Below are 16,395 nucleotides of genomic sequence, written 5' to 3' on the forward strand. Positions count from 1 at the left end.
TGAGACATGAAAGAATGGATGGGTTTTTGTGTCACTACACACTATGCCATGATTTTACCTTGAAGTGCTAAAACAGTCCCTAGCACGAGGCATTGCCAGATAATGCTTCTATAGGTGTAAACCAGTATGGTGATCACTTAATGTCTTGCTTACTGATTCATGGTATAATCCCTTCATCTCTGAGTAGAACCTTGGCTTTAAGAGATTATTCCTCATTCTTTGTTTGAGCAGTTGATTTGGCTTGATTAAAAGCAGTATTTTATACGTGTATCTGATGGAAAGTGTGAGGGGTTGTTCTGTTTATTTTTTTCGTGATAGCTCTCAAGTTTGTAAAAAATTAATTGTAATTCTTTGTGTCTGTATACTTGCAGTTCCCCCAGCTTGGTTTTGTCTGTAAACATAGTGGGCCTATTTGCTATTCCATAAAGCATGTCACTAATGAAAATCCTCAAAATCACCAGACTTAGGACAGTCCCCTGCAGAATCCACTTTGGACATCTCCCATTTTGACAGTAAACTTCAGGATTTTTTTTTCTATTTTTTTTTTTACTTAAATTCATAAGCTTTATTATTAGATTAGTAGTTTGATGCACAAAGATGGTTTGAGTAAGAATTTTTTTTGTGATGCTGAAAGTGGAGGATTTGTGACTAAAAACAGCTGGTCTTTGCTTCCTACGTCTCCAATCTAGGGCTGAGGATGAATTGTATATGTCTAGCATCCTCCTTAGTGAATTTACTCCTTTAGGTGTATTTTTGTGTGCAGTAGAAATATCTGTTGCTATGTAGTTTGTGGTTTTTTTCCTTTTGTTTTGCCTTTGGGGTTTGGTTGGTTGGTTTGGGTTTTTACACACACATGCACACATCCATTTTAGTTACTACCCTAAATTTTGAGATGGTATGACAATCTTTTTGAAAAGGGAAAATAATATAAAACTGAGAAAAACTTGGTAAAGAAGAGATTTATAACCTAAAAGAGATGAGTATTACATTGTACCTTTTGTCCTTCTCCAAGTGCTTTTCTGTGTTTTCTTATTCCAGCAGTCCATAGCTGGAAATGCCAGGATCCCACAGTACACATGTGGAGTAATCTATGTACGCAAGTGAAAAATAGTCAGTGTAATGGCACTTCAGAATTATTGGGACAAAGGAACAATTTAGTGGGATAGTTGTTCTTTCCCCACAGCAATGCTATTTAATGTGAATATGCCTGTATCTTTTCCACCGTTGTACTAAGTGACTTTGAACGGGACTTTGAAGGGAATACTCTTCCTTGTTTAAGACTGTAAGTGAAAATAATATTGGAAAAAAAATGTTAATGTGTTTTCTTAAAATACACAGTGTATTAGCAGCAAAGGAGGTCAAAGACTGCAATCCCCATTTCAGCTAGTAATCTTTTTTATATCGAGAAACTAAACTGCAAAAGGAAGGTTGGGAAAAGAATTTAAAGCATCTCATGATGGAGAATTCCAAAAATCTCTACTTCAGGGTAGCTCAGATTCTTATCAGGTACTGCTTTGTACTACAGCTTAGCTGCAGGAAAAAAACCACAATTTCCTCTGAAGTGCCAGCTGCTAGCATACCTGCTGGTGGTACTTCAAAGACAAGCTGATGCCTTCCAAGCCTAAACTCGGGCCTTTCAGCACCACCTGAGAAGGAACTGGGCATCTTTGAAGTACAGCTCTACACTAGCTTCCAGCCTCACTTCTGTAGGAATGCTCTCAGTTCTTTTCTTTCCTCTCCTCTTTATAGGAAAAGTCATTGAAGGAAAAAATCGAAAAGTTTTGTAGTCAGAAAAATTGGAAGAGTGAGCGGAAAAGGTAGTTATCTGTGTCAGTTTTGCTGCTAGCTTCTGATCACTTCCATTAAATGTGTCATACAAAACTTAAAGAAAGACAGATTATTCTGTATTTGTATCTTTTAACAAAAAGGAGAAATTGCCATCAAAAACCTCAGGTATACAAGGTATAAGATGATGAGCCTTTAGAGATATAAAATGAGGAAACAAAATTGAAAAGAATAAAATGGGAGTTTTGTCAGTCATGCTTACTGTATATGGTTTAAAAGGACACAGAAAAGGTTATTTAACGTTTCAGTGTTCCATTCTTTACTCCTCCATTCAGAAATGTGTCCTGCAGTATAAGCCTTTTGCCACAGTTTTCTAAAAAACTATCAAAAAATGAAACTCAAAATAAGGGAGTTCCACTTACATGAAGCAAGGTTGCAGTGCCCCCCTGTTGTCAAGTGACTTTGTTCCTCAAAATGTTCAGCTTACTGCAGTGAGGGACTGTTGAGGGGGACTGACCATCCTCTCTGGCCATAACATTGTCTGGTTACAAAGGTTTATGAGGAATATCTGCCATTTATATATACAGACTTAGATGTGTGCTTTCTGGTGACTGTAGTCCCTGACCACTCAGGGGTACGAAATACAGACTATTAATTTTTTTCACATTTTGAGTTTTTTTTCTGTATCTGAACAATTTTAGAAATAATATTGTTCTTCTGTTGTGTTACGTATCTACATAATTTTAAGTTTGTTAAATTATAAAAGAACATGCAGTCAGGACTCTGGCTAATTATTTCTTGCCCCTCTTCCAACACCTTATGCTTTTCTGTTCTCTTCCAGGAAAAATTTTTCCAAATTCCTGCCTCTGAAATCTTAACTAATAATTTTCTTCAGCAAAAGATGCAGATGACCATGAATATACTCTGTCCTCCAGGAAGAAAATTAGGTCAGCCTGCCATTATTTTAAAAGGGGGATGGGAAGAGAAATGGTCTTTCAATCTGCTATTGCATATGCAAAATCTTAGAATTCTACTTATGCATGGGCAAAACTCAGAAAAATGCGGAAGTCTGTAAGGAGAGTTACAATTAATTTGTTTTGATACATTTCTTTAATAGTAGAACTCCCTTTTGAGAAAGAAAAGTAATGTTTCAGTAATTTCTCATGTAGTATGCAGTGATGTATGAATACAGTCATGCCTATGCAGGCACTAACATGTTATTTGTATTCATATGGAAGTTAACCAGAACACCTTTGTACCACATATCACAGCACGTTAGGGAAAACTGCAAGGGAATTCAGCGTATGGCACATGCTTTGGGTGAGACTCTAATGCACATGCTGATTTAGAGCACCCCTCGCTACAGGAAACGTCCATGGAAATTGAGCAAAAACTTAATCCAAATCCTGTCACAGAGAGTTTTGTGCAGTATATCTGTGGTGGCAGAAAGCAGCTCTGCCTAAACTAACATCCAAGGTAGCTATATGTCTTTGCTACAGCTCTGACCTCTGGAGCATACTCCCTCTAAGTACATGGCTGTCAGTGACCTCTACAACCATGCCAGAGTCTTTACCATACTTATAAAAAGTGTCCCTGTTGTAAAGGGTATAAAGGATGTTACCCTTGAAACCAGTGAAATTGTCTTATTGGTACACATGGAGATGGGTTTTTATTATTGGAAAGTCTTTATATGTGCCATACTGCGGTACAATTACTGGTACCAAGTGTTTCAGGGAGGTGCTGGGGTGGGGAGGGTGAGGCTTGGAAGATTGTCACTGAACACCATTTCAGATAGTGTGGGAAATTTTAAGATACAAATTGGAATTTCAAAATCAGTAATTCATTTTTCTTCCTGTTAACTTGGCTATCTAAATGTATACAACAGTTATACGTCTCTCCTATAAAAGTTAGAAATTAGTATTAAACAGTAATTTGGTTTTTGTTTGTAGATGACTTGCCATGGCTGGAATGCTTCATCAAGTCCTATAATGTCAGAGATGGGGTGAAACATCAAGTTTATTACCAAATTTTTGACACCACAGTTGCTGAAGATGTTGTATAGTGATGGGTTGGTAACAGGAAGAAATCCAGCAAGAATCCAATTTTGAGCGTTTTTGGGATCAAGGACCCTATAAAAAAACCCTTCTGTTCCTTTCTTAGGAATTCAGCCTGCATGCATGAAGTTTTAGCTTGTATATTAATGTGAATGGGAGTTATGTTTTGATGTATTTACTATTCCTGGCATACAGCCTTATGGTCTGAGTGCAAGTGGAGGTGCTAGGCTTTTCACTGGAACTCTTCCTGTTAATCATGCTAAGCTAACTGCTATGTGTACCAGTTACTTTAGATTTTGATGGAGTTATGAATTTGACCATGTAATGATTATCACTGAAGTTACAGCCAAGCTATGAAAGTAAGGTAGTGTGAAATTGTAAAATTAATATTGGCATTTGCTAGATCTTAATGATTTTTAAGGTGGCCCTATTGGGTACCACAGTTGTTAGCATGCTTATAAGCTGGGTCTGTGTTTTCGAAAGCTCTCATGTATCTGACTAAATTTACTGTCAGATTACACTACCCAGATCTGCCTTTTCTGTCTTACATAATCAGATTGTATGACTAAATTTAGATATACAGAACTGATCTAGTGATATTATGGCTTGAAAGTATTGCTGGACTAGACAAATTACTCAGTGGTTTTACTTTGTACTCAGAAGTCTGTAGCACAAATTCAGGACATGTTTCTTCAAAGACAATTAATGTAGAAATCCCTGTCAAGTCAAATGCTTTTCATCAGGGCAAAATTATTTAAGATTTACAACAGCTGGTTTTTAAGGAAGTTCAGAAGCAAGATGGAATTGTTGCAAGTAGATTGTTATTTTCATAGATTAAATTTTATTTTTTCATTTTCAAGGGCTGTTTAGTAGATTATGCAATTTGTCATTTAAAATTGTATCTAAATATCTTCTGATAATTTTCTGGTACTCTAAAAAAATTACACTGGGTTTTTATGTCATAAACCAGGGGATTGTTCTTTATTGATTGGTGAACAGGGAGAACCAGTACTAAAAGTGGTTAGTTGCTATTTCCTTCAAAAAGTATGAAAAAAAAATAATAAATTGGAATTGAACAAGTAGTTTACCAAAGAATAGTACTGGCTTGTGAAAGCTTGCATGAATCTGTGAATAAATGCATAAACAAAAATAGTTATAGTAAGTTATTAAATGAATATTTAAAACTTTATATACTGGCTGTATTCAAATTATTTCAGAAGTTAGGAGTTAAATTGAAGGCAATCTTTTTTGCTTTTCTTGTATATAGTGTATGAAAACATTGGAAGGAAATGTTTTTATTTTTAGATTTTTGTTAACAACTCTGATAGATATTGATACATTTTTTCTAAGTCTTTGTAAAGTAATAAATACATATATGTTTTGAACTTCGGTGTAAACTAAATTTCACCACATCCTTTGTCTGAGATCCCTGACAGAAAACTCTGCATATGCATCACTTAATTTTTTTTATTATTGAATATTGTATTAAAATGTTTAATAAAGAGTTTTCTAAATACTGAGTTTTTCTTGTACTTGACTTTTAGTCAAGCATACAGGTTAACTGCATCAAAACATCACCTTCTTATTAGAAATGTGAGCTAAATGGCAAATATTAATGGACAACAACATCACCACAGGCAAGGGCAAAGAATGAATGTAAAGGAGGAGCTGTGAGGGAAAATAATGAAAGAACAATAAAGAAACATGAACCCATTCCCGCCTTCAGTTACACAGGTAAGTTCATGATAGTGGTAAAATTGTAATTAACAAAGAAAAAAAAATTTCTCAGGAAAAAAAAATGTGGGATATTGTTTTCAGGGGTGCCTGTATGATGTGGCTCCTTGAAGTCCTTATTTTAAGGGAGTTTAAAAACTTAAGATTGGAAGTTTCTCTAAAGTCAGTTGAATTTAAGCTCTTGGAACACTCTCTGAAACTCTAGTTGGAAAAGTGGAATGTCAATAAATAAATTATATTTCAGAAACAAGGAGGAAAAACCTGCTGTTCAGTGGTGATTGAGCTTTCTCATCAGCTTTTGCTGTTATGGGATCCAGAGACTTTCAGACAGGACTTTGAAATGCTTTGCTTAATGCTAGTCCTTTGGCTACTGAGCAGCAGGAAGTGGGATTGCAAAAAAAGACAGTAGAGCCCACAGGCTAACAACCTGAGGTTTGCAGCAGAAGGAAGAGAGTTTATTGTATTAACAGGGATGAGTGTTTAGCTCTTCAGTACATCTTCAATTCATCACAAGAATTTGTTCATGTTAGGTCAGTTTCTGGACAAAGCCATTGCATTAACATGTGAAAATGGCAGGACCTTGGGTACTGCAGTAAGGGACAAGGCCAAATATTTAAATGGAATTGTGAAAAAATTAAGCAAATATGAATGTTCAAATTCTTCAGATGGAATGGGAGCACTGCAGGAAATTTTCTTCAGTGGAGGAGAGAAAAAACTTCAAATAAGAATTTACTTCAAATGGGCATTATTCCAAGTGTACTGCATAGTAAATGTGAAGAATTGGAAACAAGGAAATTCACCAGAAGATGGAGAGAGAAGGGAAGAACAGTTTCAGAGGACAATAGCAAAGGCAAGAAGTAATAGTAGAGAGTTCATGAGACAGTTTGCTGCAGCTCCTGTTCACAGCATTTCATATACATGAAATTCCCTGTAAGAGCTGTGATTTGTGGAAACACCCATCTGATAAAGGATTACCATATCTACGTACTCGAAAAATATATAGCAGAGTTATGTTATAATTAATGAGTTCATATTTGTAGCAAAGGTATGGATGGACTTCACCCCAGAATAGTGCTACAATGGATTTTTTCCTTCTTTTCTGCTGCAACTCTGATACGTGCATACAGAGGTACCTCCATAAAACTGCTGCAATGTCATCATTTGTCTGCATAAACCGAGTAAAGTGAAAGTCTAGGAATAAATCTACATTTAGTAGATACTTGTTTTAATTTCAATTTTTGCAGGTAAACTAAGAGGAAACATTCTTAATGTAATAATATGTGCCAGAAAAGAAAAAATTAATTTTTGTCTCATAACTGTTCTACTACATGCGAAGCTTGGGACATACAATTGTTCTGTACCTTCTCCTGTGTGTGTACAGCCTGTGGACTACCACTGTTACCAAAAAAATACGGTTTTGTGAAATGCAAGCTACATCTTTATAATTGAGTCAGTATTTAAATGTAATTTTGAAGCCTGGCTATCAGGGAGCTTGGAATTATGGGGGTTTTACTTCACTGAAACGAAATTCTGCATGATGGCAGTGTAAAAGTGCAGCTTGAATTTTGTGACTAAAAGATCAGCAAAACTGAACACTGAAATCTGCCGATTGGATGGATTTAAGTACAGACTTTGTTTCTTTCTTCTGTCTACAGCTGACCCCTTAAGTAACTCAAAGCCCCTCTGAAGCAATGTTTCAAATGATGAATATGACCAGTCACAGGCACGATGTGTATTATTACCAAAGGGCTCTATTGTTTTTAACAGGGGAGGTGGGTAAGGGGCTTGCACCAGACAGACATCTTTAATGCTATTATTCTGGCGTACATTCATATGGTACTACTTGAAGGATACTCTTTTCCTGTCACCATTGACTATGCTAAAGGTGGAAAATCCCATTTAATAAAAAAAAAAAAAAAAAATCAGTTGCTGTGATTGTGTTTGACATAAACCCCCACAGTATAAAGAAATGTCAAAGGCCATCTTGGCATGCTGCCCTTCAGTTTCTCATCATGCACAGCTACCCCAGTACATACAGTGATGTACATAAGGTCTCACTGCCCATAAAGCTACAGTTGTCTTCAAGAAAGACGACTACTTTACACTTCCACTACTTGCTGTGTTTTGTGGAGGGTAAACCAACAGCATTAAAAGTAAGGAGAAAGGTGAAGAATTGCTTTTCCCCTGCAGGTGACTGGCTGCATTTGTTAGCAGCATTCTGTTGCTTGGGTCCTTCTTGCAGGAAAAGCAGCAAAAAAGAACGCTTGAAAAGCTTCATTTGAAGGGATGGGAAAGGTCAGAAGTTACACGTGAAAGGACAGTTAGGAATGAGGACTGCTCCTTAACTGTCTAACAGTGCACTTCTGAAAATCAGATATTGTAGCTCAAAAATCTTGATCTAAATCTGTTTACTGCCATGATCTATATGATTTGATAATTAATAACCTTTTGAATATTATTGCAATCTGTACATAAGTGATTAACTAGACTATTAATTCACAATTATGTTTCTAAACAAGTTTAATTCCTCTGGATCCAGTTACTGGAAATTGTTTCTATCTGATCTGACAGAGGTCAGATTGTGCTTCCTTTAAAACTGAATGTGTGAAAAAAAATCTTGTCAAAATTACAATATTCATCATTAGCTAGATGCATTCTTGCACTTCACCAAGTGCCAGGGCCTGCTCACATCTGATCATTTTTTCTGGCAAGGACTATATTACACAATCTTACCTTGTAAGTGTACCTTCTCACAGCAGGCTTACCAAGGCATTGTAAAAATAGCAATAGTTTTCAAAGCTCATTTAGCTCTTCTGTAAGGCCTGGAAAAATGGGAATGTCTTTGGCCTGCTTTTCAATCTGGTTAAAGAGGTGGCTGATCTGATGTGATGGGGCAGGGGATTCTTAACTCATTTCTTAGTGGCTATGGCAAAGGTACGCAAGCCTCATTTTAAATATTGAAGTCATCAGCTAATATATGTCAGGAAAGCATAGAGCTGTACCAAATACTCCTGTCAAGAGTGTGCGTGTGCACAGCAAAGCAAATCAGAATTGGAAATCAATTCCAATTGAAAGTGACACCAGGAAAAAGGTGACAGTGATATATTCTGCTTTTGGTAATTCAGCTTTGGTAGAGAATTCTGATCTGAAACTGAAATAATAAATACAAATTTAATCTGATGAAAAGTGTAGTGAAACTACTTGCTCAAATAAAGCAGAGACCTCAGGAGAGGCATTGTATTGAGAAGTGCTATTTTTTTTAATTGAAGATCAACTTGTCTTCCTTATGCGTTTCATTCGTTAGGCATTTCTCCTAATAGTTGGTATACTTAGGTTCCAAATCCCCTCTACCCATCCCTTGGATTTTCCAGCTTATTTTACTGGAACTGAATTCTAACCATCTATGTCAGCATAGAAACACCATTGCTTGGAGACTGTCATTGTTTTGGGATCTAGGAGGCTCTCCTGAACACATCAGGTGACAAGAAATGTCACTAATATCCATCAACAACTCCTCAATGCAGTGTTTCCTATCTGTAGTGAGGTGGCTGGAAGACTTGTACAAAGAGTTAGAGATTCACATGCTTGCTACCCTCTCATGTACACAGGTGGATTCTGAATAGCCTGTGAGTGCTTACCAACAGAGTGATCCGTGATTACTCACATGTATGCCTCTGTACCATGGATACTATGCAACTGCTTTATACAAGAGCATAACTGTTCAGCCTGGAGAAGAGAAGGCTCCGTGGAGACCTTATTGCAGCCTTCCAGTACTTATCTGCAGGAGAGATAGGGAGGCACTCTTTATGAGGGAGTGTAGGGATAGGACAACAGGTAACAGTTTTAAACTGAAAGAGAGCAGAGTTAGATTAGATATTAGGAAGAAATTTTTTACTGTGAGGGTGGTGAGACACTGGAACAGGTTACCCAGAGAAGCTGTGGATGCCCCATCCCTGGAGGTGTTCAAGGCCAAGTTGGATGATGCTTTGAGCAACCTGGTCTAGTGGAGGATGTCCCTGCCCATGGCAGGGGAGATGATCTTTAAGGTCCCTACCAACCCAAACCATTCTATGATTCTATGGCAGTTGATCAAGGTATACATAATAAATGCAGAAGTAACCAATTTACATGTATTCAATATGTATTCAATCATAATTATATGTATAGTGCTTCATCTTGTGCACTTCAAATAATAGATGCAGCTCTTTGGGAACCATACCTTTATTGACACAAGAGTATTGGAGCGCACTGTTCAAGGGACTCCTCAAAGCTGAGTCAAGATTCCAAACTTGACAGCTGTCAGTGACTGATGAGTCTGTACCTACCAGTGAACACAGAGCTGGTGAACCCCACTGTGGACCAGAACACCGTGCAGCATGTCGTGACCCACAAAGAGGGGCTTGTCTGATTCTGCAACAGCTGCGCTTCCCAGCTTCAAGAGGGACACAAGATTACTGTCACCTTTTCTATAATTTCCATTCTTAATAAATCATCTAACCAGCTTTGAGTGTTGGTGCTTTTCTTACAGAGATCCCAAAAGAACTGGCACCTCCTCAGTGCAGAACACCATCGCTTTTCATAGAACATACTAGTACTCCTGTTTTTCTTAAATTTATTCATGATGGTTGAATATTAAAAAATGCAACATTTGGTCTTGATCAAAAGGAGAACACTGACAAGATCAAAATAGGAGCAGCAGATTAAATTGCAGTTTACAATAGCTTTGCACAGTTGCAAAATACGTATGGATAAGTGTGTGTAGTGCCAGGTGGTACTGTCGTAATGCAGCCCCTTAATTCCTCCTTTTTCAACTTTACTTCCAGGATTTATTTTGTTGTAAAATAAATTTCTTCTTAGTCAAAAAATTGCTTTTAACCAGTTTCCTTGGTTAAAAAAATACGTTTCTAATCTTTGCATAGGGAGTAGGGGAAAACAACTGCCAATTGGCACTGTTTTAGTCTTAATAAGCTTTTTTTTTTTTTAGAAGACTGTAGAGAACTAAGTGCCATAACAGATGGGATCTGTGGTAATAAATATATTTTCAATAAGCCCCACCCAGTATCCCACTGTATTTCATTGCAAACTGGAGTGGGAGAATGGGCTACATGCAGTTTTCTCACTGCAAACAAGTGAAACTTAGGCCAAACAATGTCATAACTTAAGTCATATTTTCTTAACATATTTATTTCAAGCCAGGAATGGACTAGTGCTTCCTGTCTCCCACAGTACTGTCCTGGCTGAAAGAACAAATGCTTCCCCACTGTCTCACACCACACTGTAGTGACCCTTTTTAGTTAAAATTAAAACAAACCCACACCTGAAAAACAACAACAAAAAAACCCAACCGTAAACAGAAAACCACTATCAAAGCTTGTCAAGCTTCTTGGAGTGGTGGATGTGGATGTGCATAAGGCATAGAGGTAGATTACTGACAACAAATGCAAAGGCACCTGAAAACAGTACAGCATCTGACTGGTACGAGTGCTCAATGGAGACTGGGGAGACTGGTGAAAATGAGAGATGGAGTTACTTGATTTAGACAGTGAGTGAATTTCCTGATGGCCCAGTCTCCCTGCTCTGAAGCAATGAGGCTTTTTTTAAACCAAGTTAGGAAGGGAGACGTTTATTCACCTTTGCATACAGGTTACCCATATCTGCATCTGTATGAATTTCCACACCTTTACATTTGTGCTCATGTCCCAGTGGAATGGGAGGAGAGATCCCATTTTCCTGCCTGGCTGCAGTGAGTCAACTTTGGCTACAAGAGGCCCACCCGGCTTCTCTCTCACTCCCCCTCCTCAGCAGGACAGGGGAGGAGAAAAGTTGGAAAAGCTTATGCGTCAAGATAGAGACAGGGAGATCACTTATCAGGGACAAAACAGACTTGACTTGGGGACAATTAATTTATTGCCAATTAAAAATAGAGTTGGATAGTGAGAAACAGAGACAAAACCTGAAACACTTTCACCCCTCCCTCTTCTTCCCAAGCTCAACTTCACTCCATTCCTGCCTCCTCAACCTTCTCCCCCCTGAGCCTCACAGTGGGATGGGGAATGGGAGCTGTGGTCAGTCCATAACAGCCCGTCTCTGCTGTTTGTTCCTGCTCACACTTTCTCTCTGCTCCAGCATGGCTGTAGTCCTTTGGGATAAACCTGCTCCAGAGTATGTCCTTCCTATGGGCTGCAGTTCCTGCCAGGAGCCTCTTCCAGTGTGGACCCTCCACGGGCCACAGTTCCTTCAGGAAATATCCACCTGCTGTGGCATGGGGTGCAGTGCAGGCTGCACTGTGGTTATCTGCTCCACCATGGTCTCCCCCATGGGCAGCACCTGGAGCACCTCCTCCCTCCTTCTTCCCTCACCTTGGTGCTTGCAGGGCTGTTTCTCACACTTTTTTTCCTCACTCCTCCTCACTGTTGCAGCGTTGTACTCTTTCTCAGAGGTGCCCCCATCGTGGCCAAAGGGCCCAGCCATGCCCTGTGGGGGGTCAGTTGGAGCTGGCTGGAACCGGCTGTGTCCAGCACGGGGCAGCCCCGTCCGCTCCTCACGGAGGTCACCCCGCAGCCCCGCTGCCAGCGCCAGGGCACCAACACACGGTGCAGTATCTGAGCTCTGAGTACACAGGAGCAGGCTCACATCCAGTAAGATGCTGACGTCTTGCCATCGGTGGCTGAGATGTCCTGGTTTTAGTTAAAGAGAACAGCATGAATATTGGCAGCATAATAAATAACATGGAAGGTTGTTAATCCAAAAATTCTAGCCTGTTCACTGATGGAGCAGAGCCAGGCTCTTCATGACCTGTGAGGTTTTAGTAAACACAAATAAGTCTGGTTATAATCCATAAATGGCTCGATTTCCCAAATTAAGAACAGAAATGATGTGGGACAGAAATGCGCAGTGTTCTACCCTTCTGTCCCCAGCTGTCTGAGAACCCCATTAAGGGTATATCCTTGCCTGTACTAGGTGTACACAAATCACAGTTGGCGATTAGAAGACCTGGGCATTCTAATCAAGAGAAGAAATTAACACTTAAGGCCTAATTGTACAAATAACCCATCTGTCTTGTACAGTGCAGAACCAGAGTGATATTTTAAAGGCTAAATCAATCCCTTAGAAATTAGACAATCTGTTGCCAGTTCTACCCAGCTGTACTTCAAGCGGTGGCACTATTAACTCATCTAGTACTAAGTGACATGCAAGTGGAAGGAAAGAGCTTCAAATAATTGAGCAAATGATTGTCACATCTCTTCTTTTAGTGGTACTAGAACTACTGCAACCCCAAAGGTGTATGTACTCACTGAAAGAAATTGTTTCATTTATAAATGGGGTATCATGCACAAAGAAGGAATTGGGAAATTCTCCACAGATTTCTCTTAATCTGGATTTTATTATTATTTGCAGATACGATATAAGTGCTTTTCATGTAAATAAGGTCTTCATGACAAACCCTCTAGCATAAGCCTTTCACTCTTCCCTTTATTCTGTAATGGGAAGTTCTTTGGCATATATCTGGAGGATATTTGAGCTTTTCTTATTTAGTCTTATTGTTCTGGTTGCATCAAGATACTTTCAAAGGGAAACCCACTTTAAAGATACGCAAATTGAGGTTGACTGAAAGTTGGCTTTAGAGAAAAGGATAGATACAACCCCAGTAAGGCTTTTTTTGTGTCCTGCAGTACATCCAACAAGACTATGACTTTTTTTTTTTTTTTTTGTAAGTTTTGCCATCATTTGGTTAGCCATGTGTCCACTTAGGCAAAATCCAAAGTCAAAATCTATGCAGTATTTCTTGAGGCAATGGCTATCGTCTGGACAGCTCAGTCCCTTTATTCAGCTATTATCTTTTGCAGCCACTTGAGACACAAAGAACATTGTGAAACCAAAGAAGCTTTAAGTTGTACCAGCAAAATCAGATATTGATTCAGGACAGATGAATGAAACAAGTGGTCAGGTGAAACTATTCCCCAGTATCTGAAGTAATTGCAAATACCTGAAGTAAACAATAACAGCTCTGAATGAAAAATGTGTAGATGTAATACTATTTGGGAAGTAAGATTTTTATTTGCCTTTTTTTTTTTTTTTTTTTTTTTTTTTTTTACCAACAGCAGCATAGTGATAGAGGAGCATTTCAATCCACTGTGGTCACACTTCAAACTTAGCTGAGACCATCAAGTGAGATTCAAACCAAGAACAGGAATGAAAAAATAAATTCTGACACAACAAGCTGAAAGGGAACAAGGATTAGTCAGAAAAATTGCCTTTAGACAACCACAGTAGCAACCATATTTCATGGTAATTTACTTAAAAGAGTAAGACCTCAGCCAGAGCAATCATGTTATCTTGTTAGAAGAGCATCTGAAGTATTTGCTATTTGATCTCCACGGACAGAAAACATCTGACTGATACACATCATTTTTAAGCCAGTCAAGCCAGGGACCACAGCCAGAGTTGGGAATCATGCGTGTTATGCCCCTCACAGACAGGTATATGGAGACAGTCCTTGTTGTAGATTGTGCATGTTTATGATCAGATGCAACATATAAATGAAACAGATGAATGGGGGGGATGTGAAAGAAAGGATGTCAGGATAACAGTGTAATTGACAAACTTGCATAGCAGCTACAGGCCAGCTCATCATGCCCATTTTCCCAGAAGGGGTGTCATTCCATTTAAACTCCACCGAGTACAAGAGATTTGGTTTCCTTTCTTAGCTTTGCTACAGGTCAAGGTTTCAAATACTGCTCATCTCCCACTTCAAGAAATAATTAGGTTTTCTAAGGCACTTTTCTGAGAGCTGTTTAGCTTGTCTTTTGAAAAGGTTTTGCCTGATTACTTTGTTAGGGGCTTTCATCCAGAGCTCTGAAACACTAGTGAATTATTCCTTTTCCTAGGGAAACATATGCAAAGCAACGGGGCATCATGCACAAAGTATGAAATAGATTTTTCCTCTATGTTAAAACTATAGCAAGAAAACTATTGTATGTAGAGAAAATCTTGATTAAAGTCAATCACTTAATACTTCTAAAAGAAATAGAAAAAGCTCCTGCCTTCTGAGATATTGTGCATAATGGTGCATGAGTGTGACAAGTAGCTAAGAACTGGATCTTTACAACTTCATGATCACTGATTTTTCACACCTAAGTGGAGCATGAATCAATTTTTGAAAGTTTGCCCAATGTACCCAGTGCTGGTTTTCATCTTCAGGCAAGTTAAACACCTTTTTATGCCAGCACTCTTAGAGTTTGAGTTGAGATTGACATAGCCCTTCTCTGAATGCTGATGAGTGGCGCATTTACCAAAACCATCATGGGAAAGTAAGTATAGTTATTACACCAGTACAGGCAAAAGAACTTTGAAACTTGTTTCATTCACAGAAGGCTGGAACTTAATTATTTCCAATTTAGGAAGCAATTATTGTATCTCTGTCTAGTTTATTATGTGTTGCTTTGGTACACAGAGAAGAATCCCTCTAACAGATTTATCCTTTTAACAGATAAGCTATCCATTCCATTCTACCTTTTTGAGAAAAAGGAGCTTGTGTGTATATATTTAATAGGTTTAGCACTCCTGCAGGAATTCATTTAAAATTGCTTCATCTGTAACAAATAACATGGATGGAAGGGGTGCACCTGAATGCAAGAGGAGCTGTCAGCCCTGGCTTGGTACCAAGCTCTGCAGAGCTGCCTCTGTGTCCGGTTTACCTGACTGCACTCTGAAACGCTGCTCTACTCTGAGAACTCATTTTGTGGAAGTGTAGCATTCATTTCCCAGTCTGGGAAGGACAGTATGGGTTCAAAGATCCCACACTGACAGTGCTTAGTTGGTACCTAATGTTAGATAGTAGGTCCTCTGAATTTTATCTGGGTTCTGTGCATCCAGCTTGCTGCTTTGCATCAAACACCACCACTGATATCCTGAAAATAATTGCTGCCCATGGAAGGCCCTGTGCATCAGCAGGCTTTGTATAGATACAATTATTTCTGAAGACAAAACTTCATACATCACTTAAACCCCAGCAAGATGCCACCAGGAAGATGAGTCCTGCCTTTGTTTCTGGTCATAAGTTCCCAAGCCCTTCTTCTTGCTGGTAGTAGTAGGGTTGCATGATCTAGCAATTAGCTGTCTGATGTAGCTCAAAACTAATCTTTGCAGGGAGAGAGAAAAGGAGGGAAAAGATGTAGAAACTATCTATGTAAATATAGAGAGCAACTATCTCTTTTGGCAGCATTACTGTCTTAGGTCTTAAACAATTAAGACACCTATTAAACTGTGTCCAGCCAGGGGCCATTATAGGAGAAATAGTACTAATGGTTGGCTCTCCAGAGGTCCTTGAAAAAGCTACAATTTGATTTGCCTCCTCTTGCTGCTGGAAAGATTTTCCATTCACAGTGGACTGTGCAAATCTTTGCAACATTTCTCCTCTTAGTGTCATTTGCTCAACAGTAGACATTAAGAGGATGACCATAAATTGCTTTCATTAACTTGTCATAGCAAAGATGAGTGCAGCTCACATGCCTCAAGACTGTTATATCAGGTTATCTCCCTGCAGACCAAGGGAGCAATTCCTGTGCTGTTTTATACTCATCCTGGTTTTGCTTCCCAACTGCAGAGTTTAGATATTGTCTCTTCTTTGTTATCTGTGTATCTGTCTTTGTATATCTGTATCTATCTATCTATCTATCTGATTTTGGGGGTAGGAAGAAGAACGTAAATTCTGGAGGATAACAGGCAGGAAAATAATCCGCTTGCATCATCCTTGCTATTGCACAGTAACTCTGTGTCCTGCAATGGCTTTAGCAGCTACCTGTGCTCTTAAAGTCCTCTC

General features: G+C 38.8%; 1 protein-coding gene across 1 annotated transcript in view; it reads left to right on the top strand.

Annotated features, from left to right (window-relative positions):
* The window catches only part of LOC104466246 (protection of telomeres protein 1-like), a gene marked incomplete at its 5' end in the record, with an annotated part of 16,508 nt that extends 12,661 nt beyond the window's left edge, over positions 1–3,847 (top strand). The window contains 2 exons of the mRNA XM_010079605.1: positions 2,627–2,732; positions 3,735–3,847. Of these exons, the coding sequence (XP_010077907.1) occupies positions 2,627–2,732; positions 3,735–3,847 (219 nt within the window). The remainder of the gene's footprint in view (positions 1–2,626; positions 2,733–3,734) is intronic.
* Positions 3,848–16,395: the final 12,548 nt, after the last annotated feature.

The sequence above is a fragment of the Pterocles gutturalis genome, unplaced genomic scaffold, assembly GCF_000699245.1.
Source record: "Pterocles gutturalis isolate BGI_N339 unplaced genomic scaffold, ASM69924v1 scaffold13569, whole genome shotgun sequence".
NCBI lineage: Eukaryota > Metazoa > Chordata > Aves > Pterocliformes > Pteroclidae > Pterocles > Pterocles gutturalis.